The 20,715-nt window shown below is 47.3% G+C and overlaps 1 protein-coding gene across 1 annotated transcript in view; it reads right to left on the reverse strand.

Moving 5' to 3' along the window:
* LOC124009465 (piezo-type mechanosensitive ion channel component 2-like) overlaps nt 1-20,715 on the reverse strand; it is a gene marked incomplete at its 5' end in the record, with an annotated part of 249,921 nt that overhangs the window by 151,889 nt on the left and 77,317 nt on the right. The window contains 5 exon segments of the mRNA XM_046321275.1: nt 2,070-2,210; nt 3,901-3,969; nt 7,132-7,245; nt 11,265-11,393; nt 11,396-11,455. Coding sequence (XP_046177231.1) covers nt 2,070-2,210; nt 3,901-3,969; nt 7,132-7,245; nt 11,265-11,393; nt 11,396-11,455 — 513 coding nt within the window.

Genomic DNA, 20,715 nt, shown 5'->3' on the forward strand with positions numbered 1-20,715 from the left:
CCACAGGGACCACAGTCACCACAGTCACCACAGGGACCACAGGGACCACAGGGACCACAGTCACCACAGGGACCACAGTCACCAGAGGGACCACAGTCACCACAGGGACCACAGTCACCACAGTCACCACAGGGACCACAGTCACCACAGGGACCACAGTCACCACAGGGACCACAGTCACCAGAGGGACCACAGTCACCACAGGGACCACAGTCACCACAGTCACCACAGTCACCACAGGGACCAGAGGGACCACAGTCACCACAGGGACCACAGTCACCAGAGGGACCACAGTCACCACAGGGACCAGAGTGACCACAGTCACCACAGTCACCACAGGGACCACAGTCACCACAGGGACCACAGGGACCACAGTCACCAGAGGGACCACAGTCACCACAGGGACCACAGTCACCACAGTCACCACAGAGACCACAGTCACCAGAGGGACCACAGGGACCACAGTCACCACAGGGACCACAGTCACCACAGGGACCACAGTCACCACAGTCACCCACAGTCACCACAGTCACCACAGGGACCACAGTCACCACAGTTACCAGAGGGACCACAGTCACCAGAGGGACCAGAGGGACCACAGTCACTCGAGGGACCACAGTCACCCGAGGGACCACAGTCACCAGAGGGACCACAGTCACCAGAGGGACCACAGTCACCACAGGGACCACAGTCACCACAGGGACCACAGTCACCACAGGGACCAGAGGGACCACAGTCACCACAGGGACCACAGTCACCACAGGGACCACAGTCACCACAGGGACCACAGTCACCACAGGGACCACAGTCACCAGAGGGACCAGAGGGACCACAGTCACCAGAGGGACCACAGTCACCACAGTCACCACAGTCACAGTCACCAGGGACCAGAGGGACCAGAGGGACCAGAGGGACCACAGTCACCAGAGGGACCACAGTCACCACAGTCACCACAGTCACCACAGGGATCACAGTCACCACAGAGACCACAGTCACCAGAGGGACCAGAGGGACCACAGGGACCACAGTCACCACAGGGACCACAGTCACCACAGGGACCACAGTCACCACAGTCACCACAGTCACCACAGGGACCACAGTCACCACAGAGACCACAGTCACCACAGGGACCACAGTCACCACAGGGACCACAGTCACCACAGGGACCACAGTCACCACAGTCACCACAGTCACCACAGGGACCACAGTCACCACAGAGACCACAGTCACCACAGGGACCACAGTCACCACAGGGACCACAATCACCACAGGGACCACAGTCACCACAGTCACCACAGTCACCACAGGGACCACAGTCACCACAGGGACCACAGTCACCAGAGGGACCACAGTCACCACAGTCACCACAGTCACCACAGTCACCACAGTCACCAGAGGGACCACAGTCACCACAGTCACCACAGTCACCACAGTCACCACAGTCACCACAGGGACCACAGTCACCACAAGGACCACAGTCACCACAAGGACCACAGTCACCACAGTCACCACAGGGACCACAGGGACCACAGTCACCAGAGGGACCACAGTCACCACAGTCACCACAGGGACCACAGTCACCACAAGGACCACAGTCACCACAAGGACCACAGTCACCACAGTCACCACAGGGACCACAGTCACCACAGTCACCACAGTCACCACAGTCACCACAGGGACCACAGTCACCACAGGGACCACAGTCACCAGAGGGACCACAGTCACCACAGTCACCACAGTCACCACAGTCACCAGAGGGACCACAGTCACCACAGTCACCACAGTCACCACAGTCACCACAGTCACCACAGGGACCACAGTCACCACAGGGACCACAGTCACCACAAGGATCACAGTCACCACAAGGACCACAGTCACCACAGTCACCACAGGGACCAGAGGGACCAGAGGGACCAGAGGGACCACAGTCACCACAGTCACCACAGTCACCACAGTCACCACAGGGACCACAGTCACCAGAGGTACCACAGTCACCACAGTCACCGCAGTCACCACAGTCACCACAGGGACCACAGGGACCACAGGGACCAGTCACTGTGTTGACTCACCATCATGGCTATGAGAGCACAGATATAGCTCTGCTTCATAATGAACCTGAACACTGTTACTACAGCATTCACTCTGCCCTCCTTCATCTCCTCCTCCTCCTCCTCCTCCTCCTTCATCTCCTCCTCCTCCTCCTCATCGCCCTCCTTCATCTCCTCCTCCTCCTCCATCCCAGCAGTCTCTCCACCCACGGTTGGATTGACGTCATACACACTTCCATTCTTCTTCTCTGTTTTAGATATAAAGATAGAGGGACCACGTTATTTAGTAGAGAAATATGAATGGGGTCTTTTTGTGTCACAGGACATCTACAGTACATATAGACGGTATAGACAGAAATATGAATGGGGTCTTTTTGTGTCACAGGACATCTACAGTACATATAGACGGTATAGACAGAAATATGAATGGGGTCTTTTTGTGTCACAGGACATCTACAGTACATATAGACGGTATAGACAGAAATATGAATGGGGTCTTTTTGTAGTCACAGGACATCTACAGTACATATAGACGGTATAGACAGAAATATGAATGGGGTCTTTTTGTAGTCACAGGACATCTACAGTACATATAGACGGTATAGACAGAAATATGAATGGCGTCTTTTTGTGTCACAGGACATCTACAGAAATATGAATGGGGTCTTTTTGTGTCACAGGACATCTAAAGTACATATAGACGGTATAGACAGAAATATGAATGGGGTCTTTTTGTGTCACAGGCTTAAATCTGATGCAATTTGTTCTGTGAGATCATCTTCATGAAGCTAATGTCACTATTTGTGAATTTATATAATATCAAAATAAGCACATAAAGGCTTCATAATTCATGAATTAGAGAGGTAGACAGACTGTAGAATCAAAATGTATGATAACTCCTAAGCCTGTGTTAACCTCAGACCTTATTTCCCCATTCGTTTCCCCATTCATTTCCCCATTCATTTCCCCATTCGTTTCCCCATTCGTTTCCCCATTAATTTCCCCATTCGTTTCCCCATTCATTTCCCCATTACTTTCCCAATTCATTTCCCCATTCGTTTCCCCATTCGTTTCCCCATTCATTTCCCCATTCATTTCCCCATTAATTTCCCCATTCGTTTCCCCATTCATTTCCCCATTAATTTCCCCATTCATTTCCTCATTCGTTTCCCCATTCATTTCCCCATTCGTTTCCCCATTAATTTCCCCATTAATTTCTCCATTCGTTTCCCCATTCATTTCCCCATTACTTTCCCATTTAATTTCCCAATTCATTTCCCCATTAATTTCCCCATTCGTTTCCCCATTCGTTTCCCCATTAATTTCCCCATTCATTTCCCCATTCGTTTCCCCATTCGTTTCCCCATTCGTTTCCCCATTCGTTTCCCCATTCGTTTCCCCATTCATTTCCCCATTACTTTCCCATTTAATTTCCCAATTCATTTCCCCCATAGAAATGGGCTGAACAAGAAGTTTCAGCTCCGGTTTTTAGGACTACAAACTGGAGAGCTATATAGGGATGCTTCCCAAATGTCTCTATTCCCTATATAGTGCACTACTTCTGACCAGGGCCCTATGGAGTGTCATAGGATATAGTGCACTACTTTTAACCAGGGCCCTATGGAGTGTCATAAGGATGTAGTGCTCTACTTTTAACCAGGGCCCTATGGAGTGTCATAGGATATAGTGCACTACTTTTAACCAGGGCCCAGTTCACTAAATTTCCTCCTCACAGAAATTGCGAGCAGAAACTTTCGCCCCAGTGTGTGTGTACAGTACAGTAAAACTCACCTGTAATGGTATTGGTTTGGTCCATTTTATACTGTGGGGTGGAGTACAGGTCCAGACCGACCGGTCTATTCTCCACCGAGTTTAGGGTGGAGATGTCACAAGACGTCCCGTTGGACTTTGCAGCCAACCCCTGTGGGAGAACACAACAACCATATGGACTAGGGTTACGGCCCAGAGGTTTTCCTAGTCAGGTCATGACACCATTTGTTTCCAAGTGCAGAATAGTAAGTTACAGTGCAGAATAGTAAGTTACAGTGCAGAATAGTAAGTTACAGTGCAGAATAGTAAGTTACAGTGCAGAATAGTAAGTTACAGTGCAGAATAGTAAGTTACAGTGCAGAATAGTAAGTTACAGTGCAGAATAGTAAGTTACAGTGCAGAATAGTAAGTTACAGTGCAGAACAGTAAGTTACAGTGCAGAATAGATAAGATTACAGTGATACAGAACAGTAAGTTACAGTGCAGAATCCTGGTAAGTTACAGTGCAGAATAGTAAGACAGGAGCAGAATAGTAAGTTACAGTGGAGAATAGTAAGTTACAGTGCAGAATAGTAAGTTACAGTGCAGAACAGTAAGTTACAGTGCAGAATAGTAAGTTACAGTGCAGAATAGTAAGTTACAGTGCAGAACAGTAAGTTACAGTGCAGAACAGTAAGTTACAGTGCAGAACATGTAGCAGTTAAAAAGGATAAGATATGCACATGTGTGATACACTACAGTCTAGTACGGTACCTACCTCAGATGTACTGTAGCCATCCTGGGTAGAAAGCAGCTACAATAAGGAAAAGAAAAAAGACAAGGAGAGGTAGAGAGAGGTAGAGAGAGGTGGAGAGAGGTAAGTGAGAGGCAGAGAGAGGTAGAGAGAGGTAGAGAGCGGTAGAGAGAGGTAGAGAGAGGTGGAGAGCGGTAGAGAGAGGTAGAGAGAGGCAGAGAGAGGTAGAAATAGGTAGATAGAGGTAGAGAGAGGTAGAGAGAGGTAGAGAGCGGTAGAGAGAGGTAGAGAGAGGCAGAGAGAGGTAGAAATAGGTAGATAGAGGTAGAGAGGTAGAGAGCGGTAGAAATAGGTAGAGAGAGGTAGAGAGTGGTAGAGAGAGGTAGAGAGGTAGAGAGAGGCAAAGAGAGGTAGAGAGAGGCAGAGAGAGGTAGAAATAGGTAGAGAGAGGTAGAGAGAGGTAGAAATTTGAGGTAGAGAAAAGGTAGAGTAGAGAAAAGGTAGAGAGAGGTAGAGAGAGGTAGAGAGGCAAAGAGAGGTAGAGAGAGGCAGAGAGGGGTAGAATTAGGTAGAGAGTGTAGAGAAAAAGTAGAGAGAGGTAGAGAGAGGTAGAGAGGCAAAGAGAGGTAGAGAGAGGTAGAGAGGCAGTGAGAGGCAGAGAGAGGTAGAGAGAGGTAGAGAGAGGCAGAGAGAGGTAGAGAGAGGTAGAGAGAGGTAGAGAGAGAGAGAGAGGTAGAGAGAGATAGAGAGAGGTAGAGATAGAGAGAGGTAGAGAGAGAGAGAGAGAGAGAGGTAGAGATAGATAGAGAGAGGTAGAGAGAGATAGAGAGAGGTAGAGGTAGAGAGAGTTAGAGAGAGTTAGAGAGAGGTGGAGAGAGATAGAGAGAGGTAGAGAGAGAGGTAGAGACAGGTAGAGAGAGGTAGAGAGAGAGAGAGGTAGAGAGAGAGGTAGAGACAGGTAGAGAGAGGTAGAGAGGCAGAGACAGGTAGAGAGAGGTAGAGAGAGGTAGAGACAGGTAGAGAGAGAGGTAGAGACAGGTAGAGAGAGGTAGAGAGAGGTAGAGACAGGTAGAGAGAGAGGTAGAGACAGGTAGAGAGAGGTAGAGAGAGGTAGAGACAGAGAGAGTTAGAGAAAGTTAGAGAGAGGTGGAGAGAGATAGAGAGAGGTAGAGAGAGAGGTAGAGACAGGTAGAGAGAGGTAGAGAGAGGTAGAGACAGGTAGAGAGAGGTAGAGAGAGAGATAGAGAGAGGTAGAGAGAGAGGTAGAGACAGGTAGAGAGAGAGGTAGAGAGAGAGGTAGAGAGAGGTAGAGAGAGGTAGAGACAGGTAGAGAGAGGTAGAGAGAGGTAGAGAGAGGTAGAGAGAGGTAGAGAGAGGTAGAGAGAGGTAGAGAGAGGTAGAGAGAGGTAGAGAGAGGTAGAGAGAGAGATAGAGAGAGGTAGAGAGAGGTAGAGAGAGAGGTAGAGAGGTAAAGAGGGAGAGGTAGAGAGAGGTAGAGACAGGTAGAGAGGGTAGAGATAGAGAGAGAGGTAGAGAGAGGTAGGTAGAGAGAGGTAGAGAGAGGTAGAGAGAGGTAGAGAGAGGTAGAGACAGGTAGAGAGAGGTAGAGAGAGGTAGAGACAGGTAGAGACAGGTAGAGAGAGGTAGAGACAGGTAGAGAGAGGTAGAGACAGGTAGAGAGAGATAGAGACAGGTAGAGAGAGGTAGAGACAGGTAGAGACAGGTAGAGAGAGGTAGAGACAGGTAGAGACAGGTAGAGAGAGGTAGAGACAGGTAGAGAGAGGTAGAGACAGGTAGAGAGAGGTAGAGACAGGTAGAGAGAGGTAGAGAGAGGTAGAGAGAGGTAGAGAGAGGTAGAGACAGGTAGAGAGAGGTAGAGAGGAGAGAGAGAGAGAGGTAGAGAGAGGTAGAGAGAGGTAGAGAGAGGTAGAGAGAGGTAAAGAGAGGTAGAGAGAGGTAGAGACAGGTAGAGAGAGGTAGAGAGAGGTAGAGAGAGATAGAGAGAGGTAGAGAGAGGTAGAGAGAGGTAGAGACAGGTAGAGAGAGGTAGAGACAGGTAGAGAGAGGTAGAGAGAGGTAGAGAGAGGTAGAGAGAGATAGAGAGAGGTAGAGAGAGATAGAGAGAGGTAAAGAGAGGGAAAGTGCATGGCCCTCTAGCTATGTGGTCAAGGGAATGACATTGCTGATCTAAGGATTCCTGTTTTATCTTTCAACCAATAATCAATAGTTTTATAACGCATCACAAATACCCCGAGGTGAATTTACCCCCAAAGTGAGTTAAGGTCATGGGAGTGTTATACGTTATATAATCTGGGTCATTTATTGATCTACCCGATAATCAATCGTTTATAATGCCTTAATAAAGTATTCATTCTGAAATAAAGCCAGGTCAGAAGTTGTATAATGGTTCATCCTAAGTTTCTCTCCTCTGTCCATTGGTGAGCCGTCCACCACAGCTTGGCCTTTTATTATGTAATTGCTGAACCTTCTTCCCGATGATCAATATTTTCTAACATTCATTAACACCACAGGTGAGATAAAGAGAAAAACCCGAGTGTTATACGAGTCAGGATCTCCTACGTTTCTTTCCTCTGTGCGTTGGTGAGCTTTCCACCACAGCTGTCTCCTCTTGTCCGCAGAGTTCCTGGTGCCGTTCCCAACCACCTCCTCCTCTTCCTCTCCGTCCTCTCCCTCCTCTTCTTCATCCTCCTGTTGAAGATAAAGGTATTCAAACAACTGTAGAGAAATCTCAGATGTATTACCTAATATCTAGTGAACAATCTCCAACACGGTCCGATTGACAAGTGGAAATCTAACATCTACAGTCTGTTTGATGTGACTACTTTCACCATGTTCTACCAGAAGTACAGTACAGAACCTACAGTACAGAACCTAAAGGACAGAACCTACAGGACAGAACCTACAGTACAGAACCTACAGGACAGAACCTACAGGACAGAGCCTACTACCCAGGACCTAAAGTACAGAACCTACAGTACAGAACCTACAGTATAGAACCTACAGTATAGAACCTACAGGACAGAACCTACAGGACAGAACCTACAGGATAGAACCTACAGTACAGAACCTACAGTATAGAACCTACAGGACAGAACCTACAGTACAGAACCTACAGGACAGAACCTACAGTATAGAACCTACAGGACAGAACCTACAGTATAGAACCTACAGGACAGAACCTACAGTATAGAACCTACAGTATAGAACCTACTACCCAGGACCTAAAGTACAGAACCTACAGGATAGAACCTACAGTACAGAACCTACAGTATAGAACCTACAGGACATAACCTACAGTATATAACCTACAGTATAGAACCTACTACCCAGGACCTAAAGTACAGAACCTACAGGATAGAACCTACAGTACAGAACCTACAGTATAGAACCTACAGGACAGAACCTACAGGACAGAACCTACAGTATAGAACCTACAGGACAGAACCTACAGTATAGAACCTGCAGTATAGAACCTACAGGACAGAACCTACAGTATAGAACTTACAGGACAGAACCTACAGTATAGAACCTACAGTATAGAACCTACAGTATAGAACCTACAGTACAGAACCTACAGGACAGAACCTACTACCCAGAACCTACAGTATAGAACCTACAGTACAGAACCTACAGTATAGAATCTGGAATAACATTCCTATTGGGACGGGGTGATGAGGTGGGACGGGGTGATGAGGTGGGACGGGGTGATGAGGTGGGACGGGGTGATGAGGTGGGACGGGGTGATACTCTGTAATCATGTTTTATTATAAGCATCACTGTATATGGGAGAAAAACAGAGGGGGGAGATGGAGAGAGAGAGAAAGGGAGAGACAGATACAGAGAGAGAGAGACAGAGAGACAGAGAGACAGAGAGACAGAGAGAGAGAGACAGAGACAGAGACAGAGACAGAGACAGAGACAGAGACAGAGACAGAGACAGAGACAGAGACAGAGACAGAGAGAGATAGAAACAGAGACAGAGACAGAGAGAGAGAGACAGAGACAGAGACAGAGACAGAGACAGAGAGAGAGAGAGACAGAAACAGAGACAGGACAGAGAGAGAGAGACAGACAGACAGAGACAGAGACAGAGAGACAGAGAGAGACAGAGAGAGACAGAGACAGAGAGAGAGAGAGAGAGAGAGAGAGAGAGAGAGACAGAGACAGAGACAGAGACAGAGACAGAGACAGAGACAGAGACAGAGACAGAGACAGAGACAGAGAGAGATAGAAACAAAGACAGAGACAGAGAAAGAGAGAGATAGAAACAGAGACAGGACAGAGAGAGAGAGAGACAGAGACAGAGACAGAGACAGAGACAGAGAGAGAGAGAGAGAGAGAGAGAGACAGAGAGACAGAGACAGAGACAGAGACAGAGACAGAGAGAGAGAGAGATAGAAACAGAGACAGGACAGAGAGAGAGAGAGACAGAGACAGAGACAGAGAGAGAGAGAGAGAGAGAGAGAGAGAGAGAGAGAGACAGAGACAGAGACAGAGACAGAGACAGAGACAGAGACAGAGACAGAGAAAGAGAGATAGAGACAGAGACAGAGACAGAGACAGAGACAGAGACAGAGAGAGATAGAGACAGAGACAGAGAAAGAGAGAGATAGAAACAGAGACAGAGACAGAGAAACAGAGAGAGAGACAGAGAGACAGACAGAGAGAGACAGAGACAGAGAGACAGAGAGACAGAGAGACAGACAGAGAGAGACAGAGACAGAGAAAGAGAGAGAGAGAGACAGAAACAGAGACAGAGACAGAGAGAGAGAGAGACACACAGAGACAGAGAAAGAGAGAGATAGAAACAGAGACAGAGAGAGATAGAGACAGAGACAGAGACAGAGAAAGAGAGAGATAGAAACAGAGGCAGAGACAGAGACAGAGAAAGAGAGAGAGAGAGACAGAGAGACAGACAGAGAGAGACAGAGACAGAGAGACAGAGAGACAGAGAGACAGACAGAGAGAGACAGAGACAGAGAAAGAGAGAGAGAGAGAGACAGAAACAGAGACAGAGACAGAGAGAGAGAGAGACACACAGAGACAGAGAAAGAGAGAGATATAAACAGAGACAGAGAGACAGAGACAGAGAGACAGAGAGACAGACAGAGAGAGACAGAGACAGAGAAAGAGAGAGAGAGAGACAGAGAAAGAGAGAGAGAGAGACAGAAACAGAGACAGAGAGAGCTGAGTGTAGTCGCTTGGGAGAGAGGGAGGGGCTGTACCATCACCTCATGGATAAAGGTCCCTGGAGCCAGAGGAGTATGAGAGATACCAGGGTGTTACCTACCTACCTCTATAGGTTCCTGGAGCCAGAGGAGTATGAGAGATACCAGGGTGTTACCTACCTACCTCTATAGGTTCCTGGAGCCAGAGGAGTATGAGAGATACCAGGGTGTTACCTACCTACCTCTATAGGTTCCTGGAGCCAGAGGAGTATGAGAGATACCAGGGTGTTACCTACCTACCAGGGTGTTACCTATAGGTCCCTGGAGCCAGAGGAGGTTCCTGGATGAGAGATACCAGGGTGTTACCTACCTCTATAGGTTCCTGGAGCCAGAGGAGTATGAGAGATACCAGGGTGTTACCTACCTCTATAGGTTCCTGGAGCCAGAGGAGTATGAGAGATACCAGGGTGTTACCTACCTCTATAGGTTCCTGGAGCCAGAGGAGTATGAGAGATACCAGGGTGTTACCTACCTCTATAGGTTCCTGGAGCCAGAGGAGTATGAGAGATACCAGGGTGTTACCTACCTCTATAGGTTCCTGGAGCCAGAGGAGTATGAGAGATACCAGGGTGTTACCTACCTCTATAGGTTCCTGGAGCCAGAGGAGTATGAGAGATACCAGGGTGTTACCTACCTACCTCTATAGGTTCCTGGAGCCAGAGGAGTATGAGAGATACCAGGGTGTTACCTACCTACCTCTATAGGTTCCTGGAGCCAGAGGAGTATGAGAGATACCAGGGTGTTACCTACCTCTATAGGTTCCTGGAGCCAGAGGAGTATAGGTCCCTGGTTCCTGCCAGAGGAGTATGAGAGATACCAGGGTGTTACCTACCTACCTCTATAGGTCCCTGGAGCCAGAGGAGTATGAGAGATACCAGGGTGTTACCTACCTACCTCTATAGGTCCCTGGAGCCAGAGGAGTATGAGAGATACCAGGGTGTTACCTACCTACCTCTATAGGTCCCTGGAGCCAGAGGAGTATGAGAGATACCAGGGTGTTCCTGGACCAGAGGAGTACCTGTTACCTACTCTATAGGTTCCTGGAGCCAGAGGAGTATGAGAGATACCAGGGTGTTACCTACCTACCTCTATAGGTTCCTGGAGCCAGAGGAGTATGAGAGATACCAGGGTGTTACCTACCTCTATAGGTTCCTGGAGCCAGAGGAGTATGAGAGATACCAGGGTGTTACCTACCTCTATAGGTCCCTGGAGCCAGAGGAGTATGAGAGATACCAGGGTGTTACCTACCTCTATAGGTTCCTGGAGCCAGAGGAGTATGAGAGATACCAGGGTGTTACCTACCTCTATAGGTTCCTGGAGCCAGAGGAGTATGAGAGATACCAGGGTGTTACCTACCTCTATAGGTTCCTGGAGCCAGAGGAGTATGAGAGATACCAGGGTGTTACCTACCTCTATAGGTTCCTGGAGCCAGAGGAGTATGAGAGATACCAGGGTGTTACCTACCTCTATAGGTTCCTGGAGCCAGAGGCGTATGAGAGTGGCCAGGGTGTAGTACAGCAGCAGCAGCATAATGGGGTTGACAAAGTGGTGCCAGGCCAGATCAGGGTTAACTATCATCCTCCACGTGGAGGAGATACCAGGGTGTTACCTACCTCTATAGAGCAGTCAGTCTGGATGATGGATGAGATGCCAGAACAGACTGGAGAAAAGAGAGAGAGAGAGAGAGAGAGAGAGAGAGGTTCCTGGAGCCAGAGAGAGAGAGAGAGAGAGAGAGAGTTACCTAGAGGTTCCTGGAGCCAGAGGAGATGAGAGAGGAGGTTCCTGGAGAGAGTAGAGAGAGAGAGAGAGAGAGAGATACCAGGGTGTTACCTACCTCTATAGAGCCAGAGAGAGAGAGAGAGCAGCATAATGGGGTTGAGAGGCCAGATCAGGGTTAGAGGAGCAGAGGATGATGGATGAGAGAACAGACTGAGAAAAGAGAGAGAGAGAGAGAGAGAGAGAGAGAGAGAGAGAGAGAGAGAGAGAGAGAGAGAGAGAGAGAGAGAGAGAGAGAGAGAGAGAGAGAGAGAGAGAGAGCGAGAGGGAGAGAGAGAGAGAGAGAGAGAAAAGAGAGAGAGAGAGAGAGAGAGAAGAGAGAGAAGAGAGAGAGAGAGAGAGAGAGAGAGAGAGAGAGAGAGGAGAGAGAGAGGGAGAGAGAGAAAAGAGGAGAGAGAGAGAGAGAGAGAGAGAGAGAGAGAGAGAGAAAAGAGAAAGAGAAAGAAGAAAGAGGAAAGAGGACAGAGGAGAGAGAGAGAAAGAGGAGAGAGAGAGAGAAAGAGGAAAGAGGAAAGAGGACAGAGGAGAGAGAGAGAGAGAGAGAGAGAGATGAAGACAAAGACAATATTGAACCAGGACTCTATTGACAAATAGATGTAATCTCATTGAGAATTATAGCACCTAGATAAAGGTTAGATACAGTCGTACAATATACTGACTGTATGTATACAGTTTCCGTACAGTTTTACGGCAGGCCTTTGTTGACTGCACACGGCAGTATATTTAAACGTAAGGACTTTAAATGTAAATATTGTTAAGAATACATCAGGATCAGATGTTTTGTTTGTATCTTATAAGGTCAAATGTATGAGAGATACCAAAATTATTTAAAGCACTGTAGATCTATTTTGTTGTCCAGACTTTTTCCCAATAAGGAGTTAAATTGGTCTGAATTGATCTGCCGGTGCATCGGCCAATAATAACTAAGCAGCAGTATATTATATTATTACTGATAAGAGACCTTGAGTTCTCCGAGACACAACATTGATCTCAGTCCTTACAGTCAAAGCCAGGAGGAGAAAAGGTGCCGACTCGGATTTAACACCGGGGACCATGAACCCTGTGACTGTCTCGAGGAAAACTCTTCCAAGTGGAATGTCACATTTAAGATTTAACACAAAATAAAAATTGTAGGTTGTTACATGGAAGACAAAGTGGTTGAACTATAAAACAGGAATCCTTAGATCAGCAACGTCGTTTTATTGACCACGTAGCTGGAGGACCATGCACTCTCCTTGACTTCCTACAAAGTCGACGTAAATTCAAAAAGCACGCGCGTAAATAAACCCGGAACTGAAACCCATACAGCCTATAAAATAACCGTATCATTTGGACTCTTCTAGACAGTCACAAATCTGATAGGCCTTAGCACAACTCACTAGGCATCTCTATCCCACAGACATGAAGCCTGTTAACAAGTCAGAGAGGTATGAGGGAAAACTCTATCTCCTTCTGTCCGCCAAAACTATTTTCTTATCCAGTCTCAATCCCACTGAAACCCCAAATCCTGACTCCTGTCTCGCATGGAACATTCCTGACTGTATTCTGGAATCCATAGGTTGACGTTATCAACATCATGTCAGAATACCTCTACAACATGTCCTCCGCTTCTCTGTGTTTCTCCTACTGCTGTTAATATGAGAGCTTCTCTCTGTGTTTCTCCTACTGCTGTTAATATGAGAGCTTCTCTCTGTGTTTCTCCTACTGCTGTTAATATGAGAGCTTCTCTCTGTGTTTCTCCTACTGCTGTTAATATGAGAGCTTCTCTCTGTGTTTCTCCTACTGCTGTTAATATGAGAGCTTCTCTCTGTGTTTCTCCTACTGCTGTTAATATGAGAGCTTCTCTCTGTGTTTCTCCTACTGCTGTTAATATGAGAGCTTCTCTGTGTTTCTCCTACTGCTGTTAATATGAGAGCTTCGCTGTTCTTCTCCTACTGCTGTTAATATGAGAGCTTCTCTGTGTTTCTCCTACTGCTGTTAATATGAGAGCTTCTCTGTGTTTCTCCTACTGCTGTTAATATGAGAGCTTCTCTGTTCTTCTCCTACTGCTGTTAATATGAGAGCTTCTCTGTTTTCTCCTACTGCTGTTAATATGAGAGCTTCTCTGTGTTTCTCCTACTGCTGTTAATATGAGAGCTTCTCTGTGTTTCTCCTACTGCTGTTAATATGAGAGCTTCTCTGTGTTTCTCCTACTGCTGTTAATATGAGAGCTTCTCTGTTCTTCTCCTACTGCTGTTAATATGAGAGCTTCTCTCTGTTTCTCCTACTGCTGTTAATATGAGAGCTTCTCTCTGTTTCTCCTACTGCTGTTAATATGAGAGCTTCTCTGTGTTTCTCCTACTGCTGTTAATATGAGAGCTTCTCTCTGTTTCTCCTACTGCTGTTAATATGAGAGCTTCTCTGTGTTTCTCCTACTGTTGTTAATATGAGAGCTTCTCTCTGTTTCTCCTACTGCTGTTAATATGAGAGGATCTCTCTGTTTCTCCTACTGCTGATAATATGAGAGCTACTCTCTGTTATTCTCCTACTGCTGTTAATATGAGAGCTTCTCTGTTCTTCTCCTACTGCTGTTAATATGAGAGCTTCTCTCTGTGTTTCTCCTACTGCTGTTAATATGAGAGCTTCTCTCTGTTTCTCCTACTGCTGTTAATATGAGAGCTTCTCTCTGTTTCTCCTACTGCTGTTAATATGAGAGCTTCTCTCTGTTTTCTCCTACTGCTGTTAATATGAGAGCTTCTCTCTGTGTTTCTCCTACTGCTGTTAATATGAGAGCTTCTCTCTGTGTTTCTCCTACTGCTGTTAATATGAGAGCTTCTCTCTGTGTTTCTCCTACTGCTGTTAATATGAGAGCTTCTCTGTTCTTCTCCTACGGCTGTTAATATGAGAGCTTCTCTCTGTTTCTCCTACTGCTGTTAATATGAGAGCTTCTCTCTGTTTCTCCTACTGCTGTTAATATGAGAGCTTCTCTCTGTGTTTCTCCTACTGCTGTTAATATGAGAGCTTCTCTCTGTGTTTCTCCTACTGCTGTTAATATGAGAGCTTCTCTGTGTTTCTCCTACTGCTGTTAATATGAGAGCTTCTCTCTGTGTTTCTCCTACTGCTGTTAATATGAGAGCTTCTCTCTGTTTCTCCTACTGCTGTTAATATGAGAGCTTCTCTCTGTTTCTCCTACTGCTGTTAATATGAGAGCTTCTCTCTGTGTTTCTCCTACTGCTGTTAATATGAGAGCTTCTCTCTGTGTTTCTCCTACTGCTGTTAATATGAGAGCTTCTCTGTGTTTCTCCTACTGCTGTTAATATGAGAGCTTCTCTCTGTGTTTCTCCTACTGCTGTTAATATGAGAGCTTCTCTCTGTGTTTCTCCTACTGCTGTTAATATGAGAGCTTCTCTCTGTTCTTCTCCTACTGCTGTTAATATGAGAGCTTATCTGTTCTGTCTAGTACTGCCCATATGAGAGCTCCTCTGCCCTGTCTAGTACTGCCCATATGAGAGCTTCTCTGCTCTGTCTAGTACTGGCCATATGAGAGCTCCTCTGCTCTGTCTAGTACTGCCCATATGAGAGCTTCTCTGCTCTGTCTAGTACTGGCCATATGAGAGCTCCTCTGCCCTGTCTAGTACTGCCCATATGAGAGCTTCTCTGCTCTGTCTAGTACTGCCCATATGAGAGCTCCTCTGCCCTGTCTAGTACTGCCAATATGAGAGCTCCTCTGCTCTGTCTAGTACTGGCCATATGAGAGCTCCTCTGCTCTGTCTAGTACTGCCCATATGAGAGCTTCTCTGCTCTGTCTCGTACTGCCCATATGAGAGCTTCTCTGCTCTGTCTCGTACTGCCCATATGAGAGCTTCTCTGCTCTGTCTCGTACTGCCCATATGAGAGCTTCTCTGCTCTGTCTAGTACTGCCCATATGAGAGCTCCTCTGTTCTGTCTAGTACTGCCCATATGAGAGCTCCTCTGCCCTGTCTAGTACTGGCCATATGAGAGCTCCTCTGCTCTGTCTAGTACTGCCCATATGAGAGCTTCTCTGCTCTGTCTAGTACTGCCCATATGAGAGCTCCTCTGCCCTGTCTAGTACTGCCAATATGAGAGCTCCTCTGCCCTGTCTAGTACTGGCCATATGAGAGCTCCTCTGCTCTGTCTAGTACTGCCCATATGAGAGCTTCTCTGCTCTGTCTAGTACTGCCCATATGAGAGCTCCTCTGTTCTGTCTAGTACTGCCCATATGAGAGCTCCTCTGCCCTGTCTAGTACTGGCCATATGAGAGCTTCTCTGCTCTGTCTAGTACTGCCCATATGAGAGCTTCTCTGCTCTGTCTAGTACTGCCCATATGAGAGCTCCTCTGTTCTGTCTAGTACTGCCCATATGAGAGCTTCTCTGCTCTGTCTAGTACTGCCCATATGAGAGCTTCTCTGCTCTGTCTAGTACTGCCCATATGAGAGCTCCTCTGCCCTGTCTAGTACTGGCCATATGAGAGCTTCTCTGCTCTGTCTAGTACTGCCCATATGAGAGCTCCTCTGTTCTGTCTAGTACTGCCCATATGAGAGCTTCTCTGCTCTGTCTAGTACTGCCCATATGAGAGCTCCTCTGTTCTGTCTAGTACTGCCCATATGAGAGCTTCTCTGCTCTGTCTAGTACTGCCCATATGAGAGCTCCTCTGCTCTGTCTAGTACTGCCCATATGAGAGCTTCTCTGCTCTGTCTAGTACTGGCCATATGAGAGCGTCGGTAGAGAATGTGTGAACAACAAATGGTATGAGAGTAGATATGGATATTATATTTTATAAAACAGTTAGTCACTGTTAAGATACTTTGATAGTAAAACCCTCTAGAGTCTAAGCAGGGTGGGGGTGCGGGGGGGTGTTATACTATACTAACATATGGGATTGTTTTAAAAATGGTCATACCAAGGATCAGTATTTGATTAGAAGTTTCTTTTTTTAACCCTTTAAGGTATCGATTTGTTTTTTTTTAAACTGCTACCTTCAGACTAGTCTTGTGAGGCTTGCGGAGAGTCCTACCGAGAGACTAGTCTTGTGAGGCTTGCGGAGAGTCCTACCGAGAGACTAGTCTTGTGAGGCTTGCGGAGAGTCCTACCGAGAGACTAGTCTTGTGAGGCTTGCGGAGAGTCCTACCGAGAGACTAGTCTTGTGAGGCTTGCGGAGAGTCCTACCGAGAGACTAGTCTTGTGAGGCTTGCGGAGAGTCCTACCGAGAGACTCACCTTTCCACTGGAACGAACGATGACGGTTCAAACGCCCCCTGAAGTTAAAAGACGTCGACAGATCAGATATAACCCGACTTTAAAAGTGTCCCCAAGACGCTTTGAGCAAAACAGAGAACACCACCATGTTCGTCTCATCTTTCATAATAGAGGTCATCATTTTGTGGGGCCAAACCGTTCGGACGCTACAAAAGGTTATTTTGTGAGAAGACCAATTTTCGGCATGTCTCACGGTCTGACAAACACCGCTCTGGCTCTGTCACCTTTGACCTCAGAAGTGGAAGTGCGACATCAGCAGATGAAGTGGATTGAGACGCATTCAATGGAAAACAACACATTTCTCCAGTTTAAACTGACAGATTTTAAATAGGGATATTTTTCATTATTTTTCATTAAAAATGGGGATATTTTGGGGATATTTTTCATGATTGTTTTTGTTGAAGGTGGTTATCTAGCTTAGCAACTTTGGTCATTTGACTTTTGTTTGACTAACGTTTGTGTTATTCTATGGCTGGGGTGCACTCTGTGCATCCTGAGAGCTTGGACAGGGATCTGTTTATTAACAACTTGGCTTTCGAAGACCTTAGAAAGACAGGGTAGGGTGGATATAGGTCTATAGCAGTTTGGGTCTAGAGGCAGGGCAGGGCAGGGCAGGGCAGGGCAGGGCAGGGCAGGGCAGGGCAGGGCAGGGCAGGGCAGGGCAGGGCAGGGCAGGGCAGGGCAGGGTGGATATAGGTCTGTAACAGTTTGGGTCTAGAGGCAGGGCAGGGCAGGGCAGGGCAGGGCAGGGCAGGGCAGGGCAGGGCAGGGCAGGGCAGGGCAGGGCAGGGCAGGGCAGGGCAGGGTGGATATAGGTCTGTAACAGTTTGGGTCTAGAGGCAGGGCAGGATGGATATCGGTCTGTAACAGTTTGGGTCTAGAGGCAGGGCAGGATGGATATAGGTCTGTAGCAGTTTGGGTCTAGAGGCAGGGCAGGATGGATATAGGTCTGTAACAGTTTGGGTCTAGAGGCAGGGCAGGATGGATATAGGTCTGTAACAGTTTGGGTCTAGAGGCAGGTCAGGATGGATATAGGTCTGTAACAGTTTGGGTCTAGAGGCAAGGCAGGATGGATATAGGTCTGTAGCAGTTTGGGTCTAGAGGCAGGGCAGGATGGATATAGGTCTGTAACAGTTTGGGTCTAGAGGCAGGGCAGGGCAGGATGGATATAGATCTGTAGCAGTTTGGGTCTAGAGGCAGGGCAGGGCAGGATGGATATAGGTCTGTAACAGTTTGGGTCTAGAGGCAGGGCAGGGCAAGATGGATATAGGTCTGTAGCAGTTTGGGTCTAGAGGCAGGGCAGGATGGATATAGGTCTGTAACAGTTTGGGTCTAGAGGCAGGGCAGGGCAGGGCAGGGCAGGGCAGGGCAGGGCAGGGCAGGGCAGGGCAGGGCAGGGCAGGGCAGGGCAGGGCAGGGCAGGGCAGGGTGGATATAGGTCTGTGGCAGTTTGGGTCTAGAGGCAGGGCAGGAGAGATATAGGTCTGTAACAGTTTGGGTCTAGAGGCAGGGCAAGGCAGGGCAGGGCAGGGCAGGATGGATATAGGTCTGTAACAGTTTGGGTCTAGAGGCAGGGCAGGGCAGGGCAGGGCAGGGCAGGGCAGGGCAGGGCAGGGCAGGGCAGGGCAGGGCAGGGCAGGGCAGGGCAGGGCAGGGCAGGGTGGATATAGGTCTGTAACAGTTTGGGTCTAGAGGCAGGGCAGGATAGATATAGGTCTATAACAGTTTGGGTCTAGAGGCAAGGCAGGATGGATATAGGTCTGTAACAGTTTGGGTTTAGAGGCAGGGCAGGGCAGGATGGATATAGGTCTGTAACAGTTTGGGTCTAGAGGCAGGGCAGGATGGATATAGGTCTGTAGCAGTTTGGGTCTAGAGGCAGGGCAGGATGGATATAGGTCTGTAGCAGTTTGGGTCTAGAGGCAGGGCAGGGCAGGATGGATATAGGTCTGTAACAGTTTGGGTCTAGAGGCAGGGCAGGGCAAGATGGATATAGGTCTGTAGCAGTTTGGGTCTAGAGGCAGGGCAGGATGGATATAGGTCTGTAACAGTTTGGGTCTAGAGTGTCAGCCCCCTTTGAAGAGAGGGATGACCGCGGCAGAGTGCTCTGTGTCTAGATAACCTACCGCTAGCAGATGCTATTATCCAGAACGACTTTACAGTCAGTGCATTCATCGTTCATCGAGGAACACGGTAACGCTCTGACTTTATGAACGTCCTGGTTCGCGTATCCATAACAATGTCATTGGCCACCAAAAGACAGTTACTTAGATCGTTACTACAATACATTTGTTCTGAAAAACTTGACATATTTTAATGCAGACAAGCCGCCAAGGTGACGCAGAACTCCCCCCCTCTCTTATTTGGGGAGAACCCTGGCATATCTCGGGTTTTAAACACTTGAAATGGACACCTCCAATATTTGATCTATTTTACATTTCCCAGAACTCCCTGGATAAATATGAATTATTCCCGGTAATTGAAAAGTATAAATTCACGAATACATCATCCTTAGTGCAGACAGGAGCTTTATGTAAAAGTGTCAGGGGGGGTCATACACAGTCATAACTCCTTTCACCTGCCCAGTTCTGTTACGTCAATGCAGATGAAGGACAGGAGACAAGGAGATGAAGTCACTCTAGAGTATTGAGATGCAGCCCCTTGTGGAATACGAGTTACCGCCAGCTATACCGCCTCACCACCTCCACGCTACTTCCTGCCGCTGGTAATAGCAGGTCACATGACCTGAGTGTCCCACTCCCTTCCTCCCCCTTTTCTCCCTGAAGTGTGCACACGTTCTCTCTCCCCTTTTCAAACCGATATATAAAAAAAACAATGTGATTTGTTTGTAACTAAACATTCATATCCCTTCACACCAATCCGTCTTTTTTTTTAAACCCATGAATTGCACCAGTGTTCACTCCAGGGAGACGTGGGAAGGAATCAGAGAAAGAGGACTGGTCTATTGTAGTGTAGGGTTGGAAAATATTCCCTAGTGTTTCCCCACACTAATGGTTAGGGTAAGGTTTGGGAGAGGTAAAGCTGATCCTAGATCTGTAGCTAGAGGCATTTCACTCCAGATTGGTCTATTGTAAGCTCAGGAGGCAGGAAGCGATGTGAAAACTAAGTCTGTCATCACCCTTCACTCAGTCAGCCAGGCAGCAAGGCCAGGCCTCTGTCAACACACACAATTAGGACTCCCACAGGAGCCGGAGATGTTAGCCTATTGTATCATGGGGACCAAACAACACTATACCAGACCTGGGTTCAAATAGTATTCATAACAATTTCAAATACTTTATATGGGCATGATTCAGCTTAGCTTGCGCAATGAAACCAATAGAATTGTCGGGAAATTCCAAACCACACCCATATGGTACTCCAGGAAGACTAGAGTAAACGTAACAGTATTTGAAAAATGTCAAATAGTATTTGAACCCAGGACTGCAAAGCACTTATTTAGAGGGTGGGTGAGTTTCCCTGGTAGGCTAGGACACGGAGGGCTGGGTATATGGTAGAGTACTGTACTGTAGTAGAGTGCAGTGTAGTGTACTGTACTGTACTGAAGTATAGTGTAGTGTACTGTAGTGTAGTATAGTGTAGTGTACTCTACTGTACTGTACTGTACTGAAGTATATAGTGTAGTATAGTGTACTGTAGTGTAGTACAGTGTAGTGTACTCTACTGTACTGTACTGAAGTATAGTGTACTGTACTGTACTGTAGTATAGTGTAGTGTTCTGTACTGTACTGTACTGTACTGAAGTATAGTGTAGTGTACTGTATTGTACTGTAGTATAGTGTACTGTAGTGTAGTGTAGGGTAGAGTACTGTACTGTAGTGTAGTATAGTGTACTGTACTGTACTGAAGTATAGTGTAGTGTACTG

This window comes from Oncorhynchus gorbuscha, linkage group LG22 (assembly GCF_021184085.1).
Source record: "Oncorhynchus gorbuscha isolate QuinsamMale2020 ecotype Even-year linkage group LG22, OgorEven_v1.0, whole genome shotgun sequence".
NCBI classification, from domain to species: domain Eukaryota; kingdom Metazoa; phylum Chordata; class Actinopteri; order Salmoniformes; family Salmonidae; genus Oncorhynchus; species Oncorhynchus gorbuscha.